The 18,481-nt window shown below is 37.7% G+C and overlaps 1 protein-coding gene across 2 annotated transcripts in view; it reads right to left on the bottom strand.

The window, feature by feature from the left end:
• SLC22A23 (solute carrier family 22 member 23) overlaps positions 1 to 18,481 on the bottom strand; it is a 1,393,214-nt gene that overhangs the window by 702,267 nt on the left and 672,466 nt on the right. For both annotated transcript variants that reach the window (XM_044081567.1, XM_044081566.1), the window contains exon 3: positions 13,822 to 13,976. In XM_044081567.1, the coding sequence (XP_043937502.1) occupies positions 13,822 to 13,976 (155 nt within the window). The remainder of the gene's footprint in view (positions 1 to 13,821; positions 13,977 to 18,481) is intronic.

Here is an 18,481-nt window from a genome sequence, read left to right as displayed (position 1 = left end):
TTTTCTCCTTTTTTCCATATAAACCTTATAATACCTTCACATATGCTACTTTCATGCATGCCATTCTCAAACCATTCATTCAATATTTAAACAAAATAAAAACAAACAAAAAAAACTGTCTGTTGCCTCATTCATTTTTTATATATACCTCATAACCTATACAATCCTTCCCTGAAGTGTACTCTTTTAACAGCTTAAGCACACTGTTTATCATCCAAAGTCATTTTACTTTGAAACCTTCCAATTGCTTCTATAGTAAAATGCTTCACTCTCTATATGTTATTACCACCAGCTTTGCTTTTTCTCTAAACCTCATCGACATAAACTTTCATAATCTCCATAATATCATTTGGATTGCACTTTAGTTCTCCAGTCTCATCTTTCAATTCCCCTATCATAAACCTGCCATATTTTACCAGGTATGGAGATACCTCTTCCTTCTTTCTCCTAACAAAGTATGTTTGCTTACACAATAATTCCTCAACTTTCTTTTTAGTCTTCTCATAAATCTTATTTTCTTTACAGAAAAAAATCACTATTATTTTTTTTCTAAACTATTCAGCATACTTTCTCTCATTTTCATACCTTTTTTCATAGCTGAAATGCAACACACTGATATCATCCGTACTTTTACTACTCAGTTCAGGACTTTCAAAAACTTGCATAGTACAATGCTCCTTCTAAAACTGCCCATGTTCCTTATTCTTTTCATCTGATTGCAACACCTTTCCTTATAATCTTTTTATAAATATTTCTTCTGCTATAAAATCATAAATTTCTCTCACATCAATCCAAATATATAAAATCTCTGAAAACACTGTGAATACACCACTGACTTTTTCAGTAAGATGCTCGGATATATAAAATGGTCTGTTTCTGTTTTCAGTGATCCTTTATCTACATGTAAAATGTCTTGTATTCCATAGTCTTAAACCACTCCACTTCATTACTTCCTCACTTTTTTAAAAATCATGATTCATGTATCTTATTATTCCTCAAATCACAGTTAAGAGCTCTCATTAAAATGATGCTCATAGTAACCATAACATAAGGTATTATTTTTTTTAAATAACTCTTCCCTTTCTTTAACATCAGTATACACATCTACAAATTAGTCTGAATACATTGCTTTCCATTTGATGTCTACCAGTTATTCTTCCAGAACACACAGTGTGAATGTCTAATATTTTTAGTTTATCATTCATCAAAAATGTTACTCAAGAATAACATTCATTTCCTAAATTCAATACAATTTTGGGTCCATTAATTTTTCAGCTTGCATTCTTGTCCTTGAGAGGCAGAAACCATCCTTGTGTCTTGTAAACAAATACACCATTATAATACTGATAATCTTCTGATATTATTTACAACACTACTGACATTAACCAAAACCATGCTAACAGTATTCCTTTCTTCCTTTTCTTAAGCTTTTCGATAAATATTTCTAAATTTCATTTCTTTACTCTTACCCTTTGCCCTATAGTATTGTTCCTCTCTGGTCTAACCATTTCCTCTACTTCCCCTTCTTCCTAATATGATTGTTGGCTTAAAAGTTGACCTAACAAGTTACATGCCTCAGGTTAAACTTTGTTTAACCGTCTTCGTTCACAGCCTCCTTCTTATCCACAAGTATCTGTCCTATAATTATATCATTTTTTTTAGAACATCTCCATTTTCATCTTGTAATGTTGCACTTTCTTTTTGTATACAGTCAAGCCAAAAATGGTCTTCCTCCCCACACACCCTGCTTTCCTTTTTACATTTTTTCATTTCCGCACATTCATTGCACTTAACCTCTTTACAGATAATCAAGGCATAGGCACAAATCCATGCCATCTTCTTGCCCCTAGGGATGATAAATTGGGTAAAATTGCATTATATTAGCTAGGCTTGTAAGGGCTGTTAAGCAGTTAGATTAATAGGAGATTGTTAGGCTATGACCCTACAGTCTTGAATTGGTTTACTATCAAAATTTCGAAAACATTTTTGTGAGTAATTACTTGCTCGAAAAACATTATTAAAATTAACAATAAATTAACAATAGCGACCAATCAAAATAATGAAACAAAATAATGTCAACAATTCAAATGAAAAAGCAGCAAACCAAAGACCAGGAAGGAACCGGACCACGAAACTTATACGCTTTCGTTCGTTTAATAAAACACCACGAACTTCATCAGAAAAAATTGAAACCACCCTTTAGATACTTGTCAAGTGCAAAAAAAATCATCCAAATAACAAAATGCTTCAAATAAATTATTTAGCCACAGTGATGTCATGAAAATTTAAAAATACACTACAATTTTTTTTTTAACATTGCATATGTATAAAACCATAAAAATGTATATATATATAATAGTCAACAATAACAAACTACTACACAGTGTTTCATCAAATAAAGCCCATTCTGTGAACAGCTTGGCTCACTACATCAAAGCCTTTGTAACTTAAGAGAACACTTGATGTTAATAGTTTCATTTAGTACTGGAGGGTAGTCTGCTCTTAAAGCTATCTGCCATTTAGTTTCCCTAGATTCTAATAAGGCTTTAAAATTACCCACTAAAGGACCACAAACAATTTTAAGAAATTTACATTCTTTGTTTTAGACAAAATAGTTACATAATAAAACATGTTGTGCCAGTGCATTATTCCTGTCTTTGTTTCTCACTGCCAATACATATTCATAAATCCTTCTACTTAGTGACCTGATGGTCTTGCCAACATAAAACCTGGTACAAGAATTACATACTGCAAGATAAACAATGCCCACAGAAGCACATGTAAACCTGTCCTTTGCCCAAATAACTTTCTTGAAATGTTTCAACTGAACAGAACCTGAATTGGCTATGTAGCTACATTGCCAGAAATGACCACAAGCAAAAGTCCCAACAGGGTCATTTACCCCATTGTGTGATATCTTAGAAGTACTTTCAAGTATACTTCTTATGTTACATACCTTTTTATAAGTGAACAAAGTTAATTACCCAGGTCTTTCACCAATTCAGAATGTCCAAGCAACACCTTTCAATTTTCATTAATAACGTGCCTAATAATGTCCATTCCATCTGAAATGGGCAATGGGAAGGCAAGCTCAAACACCTTGTTTTGATTCACCCTACCTGCTACACTGAAAATTACCTGTCAAAATGGGGCTAGCTAACCTGTCTCTGAGAGTTATAACTTCAGCAACAATGTTACGTAACCAAAACAAATCATATCCCCTGGCTGTAAAAAATCCAGTCAGTTTGTTAAGCTCACCTTCAAAAACATAATCTTCACTAGCAAAACTACTCAACCTTATAAGTTGCCCCTTGACAACCCCTCTTTTCATATGTTGGGGGTGAAGACTGTCCCTGTGCAGGTACTGACTGACAAAGGTAGATTTCCCGTGGATACTACTACTGAAACAAACTGTCATCAAGTAGTTCCAAATGACTATCCAGGAAGTCTATACTGAAGTCTAGACTGTCCATCACTTCAAGACCCAATAGCAAAGGTCTGACATCAGGAAAAGATTTGTAGAAAGCTGACAAATGGCAGTCATTGGCACCTCACAGTTGACTGGAAAACCCCGATCTTGTCATGTCAGAATGTCACTCTGATTGCTGTGGTGCCCCAATATCAGAGCATGGAGGATAATCAAAGACTGGAACCCTCTAAAACATACTGTGGCAGGCTGCCAATGCAGTGGTATAATTGGCCAGCTCCACTGGTAACAACAACCAACACGTGCACCCCAGAATGATGAGGGTAGTTATGTCAAAAAAATTACAAGGACTTCTCCCGGTCTGTGGTGACCTTTGAAGATGGCAGCTATGACAGAGTCCACTCCAGGGATGGTTACAAGAAGTTCTTGAATACTGAAGCCAGAAGCCAGTTATTCAGGTAGGGAACTTAAGAGATACCTTGTGCACGGCCTGATATTGTGAGTTCTTTTATAAAACAAACCTAAGGATACCAGAAGAATCCTTCTTGGTTCTTCTATTAAGACATAAGAGTACCTAAAGTTTCTTCACTGGGGTTCCAGTTTTCTTTGTTCAGCAAACTAAAGGTGTATGCCTACTACAATATACAGAAAACTCTACACTACTTCTTCACATGTCTATCATCATCTACTGTCACAGCAAGAACTACATGGTGAATTTAACACCCAAATCATGCTGTTAAAGCCCAGAAGATTACAGCTACTTTAGAAGAAAATTAGGGTAAATGTCCCTGATAAAAAGTCCAAAGATACCATGTAATCTCTAGCCAACAAATGAATTCTGCCATCATCAGGCCCATTGGAAACTGTACAGTTTTGGAAGTATCTTGGCTCTAGGAACCATATTAACTTGACAATTAAGATGTTAAAAAACAGTTGTCTATACAGTAAAGCCAAATCTTCACTTGCTATGAGATATTGGATGACTAAAACTCTGCTATTGTTTGAAAAGCTATATGGGTCTGCTGTCAGGAACAACCTACACAGAAGAAACTGCCATCTAGATAAAACAGAACTACTAAATCTATGGATGGCCTACCTAACATATTCCTCCTATTAGTAGCCTATTCTTAAAAGGATTTAGAGTGGATGAGTGTTCAACCAAAAAGAAAATAATCTCATGCAATACTCATTCAAACTGCTACAACCAGAAACACAGCATACTCAATTAACATACATTAACGAACTGCTTCAATCAAAAATACGGTATACTCAAATGTCACTCGCAAACTGCTATAATAAAAACTGCACTATGATCAAACATTCACTCAGACTGCTACAATTAAAAATACAATATACACAGCTCCAATAACATTAACTCACACACTGCAACAATCAACAATACAATACATTCAAATAGTTTTCACTCAAAGTGCTATAACCAAAAACACAATGTACTCAAACAACATTCGCTCACAAACTGCTTCAATCAATAACATTCACTCATAATCTGCTACAATCACAAATACAATAAACTGAAACAACATGCACTCAAACTGCTTTATACAACTACTTGCCATAGCTTTTAGGCTTGTTGACTTGGTACACATATGCAAGATAACAACAGTCCATAACAAAGACTTAATACACAATCTATTGCTAAATCCAAGACTATACTTTTCTTTAATGTAGCACACTCTTTCAACTAACATTACAGATATAACCTCACTTCTTTAATTTAATTTTGCTTGCAGAACTTTCTTTTTTACCACCTTGCCCTGACTGTAGAATCTCTCTTAAATGTACAGGTGCTTTTAGTACTTGCAATATATATATATATATATATATATATATATATATATATATATATATATATATCCACACACACACACACACACACACACACACACACACACACACACACGCCCTCCCCGGACAATAATCCTGTGAATTTAACCATTACTAAGCTCATGCTAATATCCACGTTTATTCAGCACTTCTCTCATTCTCTCAGTTTGCAACCTGACTTAAGATGGTTGGTCACTGCGACGTTTTCAGCTTAGGACTTCACTGCTAAGTTAATGAAAACTGTTTCAAACTGTAGTATAATCTTGTTTATCATTTGAGAACTGCTGTGATCTGCAGGCAGTGCATAGTGTCTAGAAACTGAACTATCAATATTACCTAATCTGTGATAGCTAAGATCTAACAGCATATTAGTTGTATAAACAGACATTACCACGTTACAGCTCTGTGTTCGTGAAACTGTCTAAACCTAATGAAAAAATGACATTTTACTAAGGGGCAAATACTGGCCAGCAGTTATTACCTATATAGCCCAAAAAATACAAGGTGCTTTATTAATGATATATATATATATATATATATATATATATATATATACGTATGTATATATATATATATATATATATATATATATATATATATATATATATATATATATATATATATATATATATATATATATATATATATATATATATATATATATATATATATATATATATATATATATATATACATATATATATATATATATATATATATATATATATATATATATATATATATATATATATATATATATATATATAAAACATTTATTTATTTTTATTTTGCATTTTTTGACCAGGAAAGTCCATCCTGGCATCAGAAATATTCCTTTTACAGTGGAGGCCTGGAAAGAAAAGCTCCACAAAAATTAATCTATTCGGTTAATAACTTGTAAATATATAGACAGAGGATGGATGGGGAAATGTCAGAGGTGTAATAGATAATATAACAGGGTAAATGGAGGGTCAGAGAGGTGGAGATAAAAGGTTGGTAGGAGTCTATGAAAATAAGTAATGTAACAATATATTTTCCATCCTAATAAGACTAAGAGGAAACTTACTATCTGTAAACTATGCTATGAGTTAAAAGAATGCTAAACACAGCCAAGCCACCTAGGCTAAGAGTTAAAATGGCCAAATGAGAAAAGGACCACAGCCTACCTGCCACCTAGGCTATGTGCATAGCTAAGGTCCACAGCCTACCTGCCACCTAGGCTATGTGCATAGGTAAGGTCCACAACCTACATGCTACCTAGGCTATGTGCATAGCTAAGGTCCACAGCCTACCTGCCACCTACACTGTGTGCAGATTTAAGGTCCACAGCCTACCTGCCACCTACACTGTGTGCATATTTAAGGTCCGCAGCCTACTTGCCACTAAGGTTATGTGCATAGTAAAGGTCCACAGCATACCTGCCACCAAGGCTATGTGCATAGTTAAGGGCCACAGCCTATCTGTCACCTAGATTTCTGGACTAGTGGTAGTATATGGGCTGAAAGCAGCTGGGAATGAAGGGGTAAACAGTCAGGATATAAACATAGGCCAAAAGTGAAGGAACTAAGTATAATCACACGGAAGAGTGGAGTGAGAGGAAGAAGTGGGAGAAAAGAAGGGGGCGGATTATCTGACAAGTTCTATTTAGGCTACATTACTACTGTAGCAGCACACTTCTGTAAGCCAGAAATGTGTAAAGGAAGAAGGACGTTACACTTAGTGAGAAAGAAAGTGTACAAGGGAAGGCAAATGTTTACAACACAGCTGTGAGAAGAGTGGTCAGAGTTTGCCTTAAGAAGAATATATAGAAAAGGGAAGTGCTTAGGTAAAAAGAGACCTCTAATTTCACTAAGTTAATTATGAGAAAGTGTTGTCATTGATGGGTTAATGCTGAGTTTGTCAGAATGTTAGATATAGTAAAGACAGGTGGTGGTAGTGGTCTATTAACTATGTAGCAAAATCCAGTGTGTGATTAAGAGATTATAGACTATAATAATGCTATACTGCTTGGTTGGGGGGGTCAAGGAATTATGAGTTATCAGAGTTAGCTGGAGTTAAGATGTCAAGAATTATTTGAGGATAAGTTAAGCTGGGTTGCCTGGAGGGTCAGAGAGATAATGGTAAAATGGGGAGAAAGGTTTGGTAGGAGTCTATGAAAACAAGTAATGTAACAATGTATTTTCCATCCAAAGGCTGCTGGATAAACTTTGTCAAAAATCAGGGAAAGAATCTCACTCGCAGAAGGCCAGCTCAGTGATATAATAGGAATAATGATGTCTTTAGTTTTGATTGGTTGATTATCAGTGATGCATATTGTAGGAGTGGTTAAGTATATATAAATAGGATGGCATGGGGGATGGGTGAAGGGAAAAGCCACTTGCAGTGGGTCAGCTCCCTGAGTTAGTACACACACAAAAAAAAATAATCAATCAGAGAAAATAGCTTAAAAGCCCTTAAGGACAACACATGTACTTTGGGAGGAAATGGCTGAAGAATAAACAAATCAATTAGAGAAGTGAAGGACGAATTACTATCAGTACCAAAGTTTGTAGATGACTGCAAACTGGGAGCCATTATTGAATCTCAAAATGATGTGTGTACTCTACAAAAGGGCCTTACAGAAACAGATGCTTGGTGCCAGAGCCATGGGCTCAAGCTCAATGCCAAGAAATGTATAGTTATTCCCTTTGGGAAAAAACATGTACCCGTGAATTACCACATAGGTGGCAGCACACTAAACACCGAAAGTGTGATAAGTGACTTAGGGACACAGGTGGACAGTGGCCTCACCTTCAATAACCACATCGCCACAACAGTCAGGAAATCCTTCTATGTGGCACACCTAATCACTAAGGGCATTTCATCCAGAAAAAAGGAGGTCATTGTCCCACTGTACTCATCCCTCATTAGACCCATTATAGAATACTATGCCCCGTTTGGTATGTATCTCTCAAGACATCTGCAACAACTGGAAAGGCCACAGAAATACCTCACTAAAAGAATCACAGGCCTAAAGCAGATGCCCTAAGCTGACCGCCTTAAAAACTCCAGTTATGCTCTTTCACATATCGTCTACTCAGAGGCGATCTCTGCTTAACATACAAGGCCATGTCAAACCCAAAGCTGTTGGACATGCTACACTTAAAGAAATCCCAATCCCTCAGAGCCACATGCTCCAGGGATCTAAACCTTGTCATCACAATAAACAAAACATGCTGGAGGGATAGGTTCCTGACCCAGAGACTCCCCAGACTGCCCATACATGTCAAGCAGAGCACCTCTTTGGCCCTCTTCAAAAGGAACCTTGACTATTGGATGGGAGAAAGGAAATTCACCCTGGGGATCCCATCAGTCGCCCTGCTAGACAGGGGTCCAGGGAAGCAAATAGTGTGGGAAGAAATAGCCAGGGAATTGTTATGGCTAGGCTTGTACAGGCCATAGGGCCAATAGCCTAGTACCAATCTATGAACCTATGAATCAGTGTGCATTAATAGGACAGCATAGGTAGCTGAGTAAGCTAATACCTGCAACTAATAGTATAAATAAATATTTTTGTTAACGTAGTGTACCACACTTCTAAGGGCAAAGTTTAGCTGAAAAAGCCTTACCTTACTTAAAGTTATCATACTGTAACTTTTAACAAGGTTTTTAAACAATCTGTAGCTGAGATGAGGCACAGTTCAAAGTTTTTATAGTGCAGCAGCAGGATGAATTAGGGGCATTAGGGACTTGTACTACCTAGTCCCTTAGCTTCTCTATTCTATAGCAGATCTGTGTACTCTTCAATCATTTTCTCACAGTGCACATTAAGGGCTTTTTAACAGACAGCTCTGAATTTTGTGTTAAATTTCAGCACTACTAGTATTTCATTTTTGGATATTATGATAACAAATACAGCAATGGAGAAAGCAAGATCTCCATTGCTTTTTAGAAAGTGTCTCGCTATGTTAAAGGAGTTTAACATAGCGAGACAGCTTTAAAAAAAGCAACGGAGAAAGGAAGATCTCCGTTGCTTTTTTTAAAGCTGTCTCGCTATTTTAAACTCCTTTAACATAGCGAGACACTTTTTAAAAAGCAATGGAGATCTTACTGACATTTTCAAGAAAGCATATCACAAAAATTCTTTACATTATGCAGACAGTTGTAATGGGGGGGACATTATACAGAACATATCTAAGTCAAAGTTCTTCCATGTGAAAAGTTCCTCTATAGTCAATTACAACAAGGCAGCATCAGATACAACATTTAAGTTCAAACGTTGTGGTTATAAACAGGTGTCATTTCTGAGGCTAAATGCTTTGTTGACACCCCAAATACAGCTGAAATTTTACAATATCAAAAACATCAATAACACAATATGCTCTTCATCTGGTTACCCCTTATGGTTCCAATACTGGCAGATTTAGAGATCTCATTAATAAACATTGGAATATTCTTGTATAAGATCTAGAAAGAATAGCCAACAAATGTTATTTCTCTTTCAGATGAGGTAAATTTATTGTACATTATACAATGACCCCCCATTAATATTCCAAAACGTGCACGTTGATTGGTCAGCGTGCAAGTTGTAAATCAGGCTTATAGTAATGGAAAAAGGTTCGGTCGCCCAGACTTTTTCCATTAGTATAAGTCTTTTTTTTTTTCTTACAGCAATGGAGAAAGCAAGATCTCCATTGCTTTTTAGAAAGTGCCTCGCTATGTTAAAGGAGTTTAACATAGCGAGACAGCTTTAAAAAAAGCAATGGAGAAAGGAAGATCTCCGTTGCTTTTTTTAAAGCTGTCTTGCTATGTTAAACTCCTTTAACATAGCGAGACACTTTTTAAAAAGCAACGGAGATCTTACTTTCTCCATTGCTTCCACCCACAGCTCTGATGTACTGCGTAAGCATACGCATGCACAGTACATCAGAACTGCCGCAGAATACCGGGCAGCAAGGAGGCATTATACAATGCCATTATTTAAGAAAACCAGGTACTTTTTTTCTTAAATAATGTCATTATATAATATCAATAAGCCACTTCTGGGTGTGGGTAATGCCCTCATGACCAAACCACGCCAACCGTGGGTAAATCCAGCATTATCCACACCCAGACATGGGTTATTGCTTAAATGTTTAAGTTGCACACAGAGTACCCAGTACACTGAAGAGAATTTTACCACAGAAATATTCCATCAAGGAAGACATTCTTAAGGGTAGCTCCACATTTGGCCGATGTGCAGGCTGTAAGCATATGCTAAAAAATAAATGCTTCACCTCTTCTAACACACCTAGGTTGCTCAATATCTCTGTGTTTATAACTTGCACAAGTCAGTGGGTCCTTTACTTTGCTACCTGCACATGCTCAGCATTTTATGTTGGCCAGACTTCCAGGAAACTATCAATGTGGATATCCAACACTTCACTGATGTGAGGTACAGAAAGAAACTAGTGTGCTATTCAAACAGTTTAAAACACCTTGAGGCTACATTTTTATTATGCAGGTATTGATGCCATAACATCTGACATACCAAATAAAGGTGGCTGACATTTCATAAACGGATTGCCACCCTATGGGGCATTTTCCCCTGGACTTAATGAGCACTACTAAATTAACATACTTTGATATCATGTTTTCAGTTTTATATTTTTGATTTAAGTGCTATTTTGTTACATTTTATCTAACAGAGAAAATAATTCCCTGCTTTGGCAGAGCATCAGTCTTATGATCTGGAGGTTGTTACTTTGATCCTTACACGCTCGTATTCATAATTATGCTTTTTGTTGTTGTTGTCATTTGTGCCAAGCAGGAAAGTCTGAAGTGTTCATTTGATTTTTCACTATAAGATAGCTTAAAGGAAATGATGTCATCAGATGAGTACCAAGGAAGATGCTGTAATACATTGAGACCAGTTTGTTCTGTCTTCTGTTGGACTACAGGGAATAAATGGCAGTTTGCTGCAATTTTGTCTCCTTTTTGATGTGCTGCATTCTTCTTCTTTTCTTGCTGTATTTACGGATGTCACTTTGAAATGATTCCGCCTGCTTTAAATCACTTTCCCCTCTGAATGATATTTTTGTACACTACAGACTTAAATGACAACATTAAGGATGCAGATGAAAGGTACCTGACTGCTGTGCACTTATTTTGGTTGCCTTCTAAAACTTCTCTTAGTCAGAAACACTGAATGTAGTGGCTAGTAAAAACACGGTACAGTTCTGTAAATTTACCGTCTTATAACAGATAAACATTCATGTAGCAGTGTTACAGTATTATAAAATTCCAAAACGATTATTGTGTCTCACCCGCATAACAGCATCTATGGCATTTATTGGATATAATCTTTCAGTGTACACTATAAATAGGAAATACGGACTGAATGAGCTTCAAAGATGCAAGTGACATGGCTTTGTGGGGATGTAGACATTTTGAACCTACTGTAGAAAATGTAGCACCTGATATAAATAAGTATGCTATTTAGGTGTTATTGCTGTCTACCTTCACAAACATGATTATAAAAAAATTCCCAATAGCGACAAGTGTCCAATTAGTTATTCACAGTCATCACACACACAAACTTTTGCTGCTTTCATATGCAGTCTGCAACTGACGTCATAGCACAAGTTAGAGTGGTAAATAACCACGATAAAATGGTGTATTGCAAAGAGCTTGATTAATGTACTTGAAAACTATTAAGTAACACAACTTGTGGTACCTCAGACAGCAACAAATTCTGAGTTGCGAATGTTTGAGAACAGCTTCCGTTTACCCCTTACTAAAACTAGAGCAGCTCCGATCCCTTTTCTCCACAGATACTGTCATAGCACGTTTGCCTTTTCAGATTCATTGCTGATCATGTTGATGTCACTGTTCCACATGTTCCACAAGCACCAATAACACATTTGTTTTACTCTGCATACCCAGTGTAGCTCTAGGTATTCCAAAACACCAAAAAACATGTTTACTTGCAAAGTGTTGACTGCACAATGAGTAATACTATGCCGGGTGTATTGCAAAGAATATTTAAGACAGAATGATAAGCAAAACAATAGAAAGTGCACTAATTACCCACTGGGAAGGCTGTCTCTGCACTGGATCATTCAGGAACATCTTAAGCACTTACTAAGGATTGCTAAATATTGTCATTTGTGACTGCCTAAAATCTACTGTTAAAAATGCCAAAACAGCCAGCAAGTACAGCTATACAGCAGAGTATATTTGGCAACAACAAATATGTAGCTAACTGGCATGTTTCCAAGGTGGCAACCTTATATGAGGGGCAGCAGCTGACAACAGTACCCAAATATCAGTACCATGCAACAGCACCCAGGTACCAGTACCGTAAAACAGCACCCAGGTACCAGTACTGTACAACAGCAGCCAGGTACCAGTACTGTACAACAGCACCAAGGTAGAAGCACTGTACAACAGCATCCAGGTACCAGTACTGTACAACAGCATCCAGGCACCAGTACTGTACAACAGCACCCAGGTACCAGTACTGTATAACAGCACCCAAGTACCAGTACTATATAACAGCATCCAGGTACCAGTACTGTGCAACAGTACCCAGGTACTAGTACTGTACAAAAGCACCCAGACACCAGTACCGTGCAACAGCACCCCGGTACCAGTACCATACAACAGCACCCAAGTACCAGTACTGTTCCACAACACCCAGGTACCAGTACTATATAACAGCACCCAGGTACCAGTACTGTATAAGAGCACCCAGTCACAAGTCCCATGCAACAGCACCCAGGCACCAGTACCGTACAAAAGCACTCAGGCACCAGTACCTTGCAACAGCATCCAGGTACCAGTACCGTGCAACAGCACTCGGGTACCAGTACCGTGCAACAGCACCCAGGTAGCAGTACTGTACAACAGCACCCAGTTATCTGTACAGTACAACAGCACCCAGGTAGCAGCACTGTACAACAGTACCCAGGTACCAGTGTGGTACAACAGCAGCCAGGTACCACTGCGGTACAACAGCAGCCAGGTACCAGTACCAGTACTGTGCAACAGCATTCAGGTAGCAGTACTGTACAACAGCACCCAGTTACTAGTGCTCTGCAACAGCACCCAGCTACCAGTACTGTGCAACAGTACCCAGGTACATCAAACTGGGGCACACATGAAAACAGCATACTATATAATATACAGCATGTGATCACTATGTCTGTGGCAAATTATGTTGTTGGCAAACTACGTTTTATCACAGTAGTTGCCATTTTACATGGCTCAGTAAAAAACACAATGCTAAGTGTAGAACTGATGAGATTCATCCTGAAGACACAAATACATATACCATGTTTGTTTTTCATACAGGTAAGAAAATCTTGTGGAAATCTCCCATACTATGAACACAAATCCATCTTACTATACGTTACCTCAGAATCCAGTTAGTTAAGAGGCACCCAAAAGAAATAATGACTTAAAATATATAGATATTTTCAAACATACAGGGGGACATGGTTATATTTTTCTTATTTTCAAAAAAATGCCCAGCAACACATAGACATGCTTGTACCATACATAAAAATGTAAAAGTAATGAAAACTCACTTATAATATAAAGAGAGAGAGTTATTCCTGCCAGGCAAAATCCTTCAAAAAATCTCAGCGTACTAAACATGGTGATATCTACAGAGAGTGCCACAGTCAATCCAAAGACCAATATGAATGCAACCGAAAATATCAGCACAGGGCGACGTCCAAACCTAATGTCAAAAAGAAGAGAAAATAATACAGTAAGACATAAAGTTGACTATAACTTAGTTTATGTACAGCATTGGAAAAGTACTACATATTTAAAGGTGCCAGTTAAGCATATATACCCCAGTTTACTCTTTTATAAGTTAAAGTACTCTCCTGTCTCATGCGAACTTAATGTAGCCCATTATTCATTTAAATCCTTCTCTTGTACAAACTCAAGAAAATAATGAAGTGAAGTGAACAGAGAAGGGGAGGGAATAAGCTTGCGCCTCAGAAAATCCTTTAAAAATGTATTACCAAGCTGTTGACATTCACAGAAAGTGAGAACACTCACCTCCACACCAAAAAAAAAAGGAAACAACTAAACAGTTTCATCACTGGTAGTTACTGCTGGGTAGTAATATTTTCTGAGGGGAAAATCACCTCAAAGTTAAGTTTGTAACTCGTCAGTATGACACCTTGTATCAGCTGTCCCAGAATTCTACCAGTTGTGACCATGGTGCCGTTTTTCAGTTTTTGACGGTTTACAACATTTAATTCATTCATAAATACATACATACACACATATATCTGTTTTCTGTTATTATGTAAAGAACATATATGGCTTCTTTAGATTAATAGGCGATTACTAGGCAATCTATCTGCATACCATTTCAAGCCTAGCCAAAAACTCCTATTTAGAAGTTCCCTCTAGCCTCAAGAAGGGTAAGATAAGATAGACTGCAGGAAAATTTGAGATTGACTTTCCAATGATCTAGGGTTACTTTTAAGTTACAAGGATGCTGCTCTGCATGACATGATGTTGGAATTTGTTCCTCAGGAAACAGATTTTAATAGCATATGAATCAATTTTAGTTGATTCTACGAGTCTCAATCTGAATGATATGTATAGCCAAAATACCTGGAAAAAGGTGCATTACATTCTGTAGGTAAAACTCCCTTCCATATCATTGTTAGCTATAGCTCCCCCACCATGAACTACAAGAACCACTCTGCCTACCTGGACCTACTTGAGTCACTCACTATACAGTCAAACACCTTGGTCATGGGTGATTTCAACTATCCTTCCAGTGATTGGGATGCATATATCAGAAAAAACACACTCACCCTAAGGTTTCTGGACTTGTTTGTTAATACAAATACTCTAGAACAGATAGTCTGCACCCCCACAAGGGGCTTGAATGTCCTAGACTTAATAGTCACCAACATAGCGGGTCTCTGCACCACCCCCCCGTGTGTTACCCTCCCTGGTAATTCTGATCATGAATCAGTCTCATACGAAATAATGATCATACTGACCCCCCCCCACCACCCCCAACAGCAAAAAGGATAAAAATATTTTCCAAAGCAAACTATAGCCTCCTAAACACTGGCATAAATAGTGTCTGTCACGCCTCCTGCCACCACTGTCAACAAAGACTCCTATACAGAGGTGCACACAAATGCCCAGTATAAACACCTATACCAATGTGTAGACTCAGCTGTACCTGAACAGATCAAAACAAGGTCCTGACAAAAAAAAAAAAAAAAGACACCCTGATGAAATGAAGCATGTAGGTTATACGGGTCTATATTAGAACATCAAAGTTTCAAAACTTTGAATGTTCTAATATCGACCCCTATTCAGCAAAAGCTGAAAATATCGAAGCAACAGAAAACCAAATTTTTTCCTAGGGAAAGAATTTGGTTGTCCATTTCTGTTGCTTTGGTATTTTATTTATTTATTTATTCCAGTTTGATTACCACGGAAGTCCACTCGGTCAACATGGCCCATTTTCAGTGGAGGCCCGGGGAGAAAAGCTCTGAAAATGCATAAAAAATATTACATACAGGATTTTAACACAATCAAGAATTTAGAAAGCATTAAACATTTTGCAGAATACGATTTCAACAAATACAGGACAGTATGAGAGTACAATTCATACTTAAGTTATGGTTACTACATTTGCATAGTAGTATTTCTTAAAGATTCCTAAAAGATAGTTAAGGTTGAAAGGAAGGAGAAATTGTGGTAGCGTTTTGAGTGAAAGTATTAGAGATAGAAATTTCTGCTCTATATTTACAATATTTACATGTTTTGTTGAGCAGGTATAGTTATGGGAGTAGAAGGATTGTGTAGTTATTTACAAGTTTTGTTCAGCAAGTATAGCTGTAGGAGTGAAGGATTAGGTGGTATTTACCAGTTTTGGTGAGCAAATCTAGCTCTAGGGGTAGAAGTAGTTAAGTAGAGGGATAAAGCTGCAGGAGAATTGCAAAGAGAGAGATCGATATACTTGAAGGAATAAGTCCATAGGAGGAAGATAGGGTAAATGAATCAAAAAGAGGAGACTCATACTAGAAGTGGTCCCAGATTAAGTAGGCAGGAGGCAGGGGCATTTCTGTTTAGTAGACAAGTATTTGAAAAGTAGGGCCTTGAAATTTTCAGTGTTTGGGGTGGTTCTTAATGGGGGGGGGGTTCCATTTGTTTCCAAGGGCATAGGAGAGGAGCATCTGGTCGGCAAGATGTTTAGATTTGTGAATAGAAATTAAGTTCTGATGTTCAGATCTAAGGGCTCTGTTGGGAATATAAGGTGGAAGGATATTGGTTAGAGAAGGGCATTTAGCAGGATAAAATATGAGTGAGTGTGCTATGGAGAGTTGTAGGTAATCTAAGTAGTTTGGTAGTTCTAGCCAGTTCAGGGATTGTAGGGGGAGGCAGTGATAAGTGGAGTTTTTGGCTTTTGAGGCAAATTTAGCGATTTTATTGTAGCAGCTTTCTAGTTTAGAGGTGGTAGAGGAAGACAGGTTGGTTAGGAGAGGTGCACCATATAGTAAGGAAGGAAGGAGAAAAGTAGAGGCCAGAGTGTGCCTTGTTGTGTTAGAGAGAAAGTGGTTGTTCCTATACAACGTACCTAGCTTCTGGTGTTTTATTTTATGTTTTGTTGTACATGTACATCGAACTTTAGTTGTTCGTCAACAATTATGTCGAGAAGTTTAGCGGAATTGACGACTTCTATAGGTGTGCTTGTTTGGCTGAGGATTTTTTTGAAGGAGCAGTTCTTAGAAGGTGAGAATAGAATAATTTTGGATTTGCTAGCGTTAAGAGAGAGGTGGTTTTCAGTTTTGGAGAAGGCAGTCTGGGTTTTAGACAGCAGTTCAGGGAGGTTTGAGGTAGAGTCATCTACATATTGAATGATTTTGGTGTCGGGTATAGCAGTGTGGAAGTTATTGATGAAGATGTTAAATAGAATAGGGCTGAGGATGGATCCCTGTGGAACACCAGTGGGGGTGGGTAAGAAAGAAGAGATGGTGTTTTTCCATTTGACAGCCTGAGATCTTTCTGATAGGTAGCTGGAGAACCAGGAAAGAGTTTTTGGTGAGATGTGAAGGTTAGAGAGATGGTAAAGAAGATGGTTGTGGGAGACAGTGTCAAAAGCCTTGGACAGATCAAGTAGAACAGTAGATACTAGCTGTCCTGAGTCTCTGGCTTTATTAACAGTATCTAAGAAAGAGATTAGGGCTGTGTTGGTGCTGTGGCTAGGGCGGAAGCCATGCTGGGTGGGTGTGAAGAGGTTATTTTGCGTGAGAAATGGCATAAGTTGGAGGTGGATGCACTTTTCAAGGATTTTAGAGATCGAGGAGAGTAAGGCAATAGGGCTGAAGTTTGAGATGCAAGTATTGTTTCCTCCCTTGTGGAAAGGGAGGATGAAGGCTGAGCGCCAGAGTTTGGGGATGTAGGATTCTTTTATTGATCTCTTTATAATGATACTGATTGGGAGAGCGATCCCATCTGCGGCAAGTTTTAGATAGGGTGAGGGGATGTTGTCAAGTGCATTAGAGCATGGTTTGGGTTGGGATAGGAGTTTTTATATGAGAGTTGTAGAGACAGGTTTGAGCCCAAATAGTGGAGGATGGTTGTTTGGTGGGATTGGCTGGGGAGGGTGAAGATTGGCTGGGTTATTGTTAGGAAAGGATTTAGTGAGGGCAGAAATGGATTTGATGAAGAAAGAATTAAATTCAGAGCCTAGTTCAAGGTCAGTTTTGCTAGGGTTGGGGCAGGGGTTAGATTTTGAGCCTGGATGGAGAAGTGAGTTTATAGACCTCCAGAATTGTTTAGGAGTATTACGGTTGTTAGACTGGAGCTTAGTGTAGTAGATTTTTTTGTCTTTGTTGATTAGGTGTTTAGCAAGGTTGCAGAGCTGTTTGTATTGAAGTAATGTGTTGGGCAGGTTGTTTTTTGGTGAAGTTTGCATAGTTTGTCCCTTTGGTGCATAATTAGTTTGGTCTCTTTAGTAAGCCATGGAGCTGAATTATATTTGATCCTTTTATTTCTTGGGGGAACTACAAAGTTTAAAGTATCAAGGAAGACAGAGTTGAAATGGTCTACAGCTTTATCAAGGGGTAGGGAGTTTAACATGTGCCAGCTCATTTGTTTGAATAAATTAGAGAAGGTAATGGGGTTGAAATTGCTAAGGTTGCGAGTTTGGTTAAATTGATGCTGGTAAGGGGAAGAGGTGGTAGAGCGATGGAT

Source organism: Protopterus annectens, chromosome 1.part1 (assembly GCF_019279795.1).
Source record: "Protopterus annectens isolate FY-2018-M chromosome 1.part1, PAN1.0, whole genome shotgun sequence".
Lineage (NCBI taxonomy): Eukaryota > Metazoa > Chordata > Ceratodontiformes > Protopteridae > Protopterus > Protopterus annectens.
The sequence above is the reverse complement of the archived record's forward strand: the minus strand, read 5'-3'. Positions and strand labels throughout refer to the sequence as shown.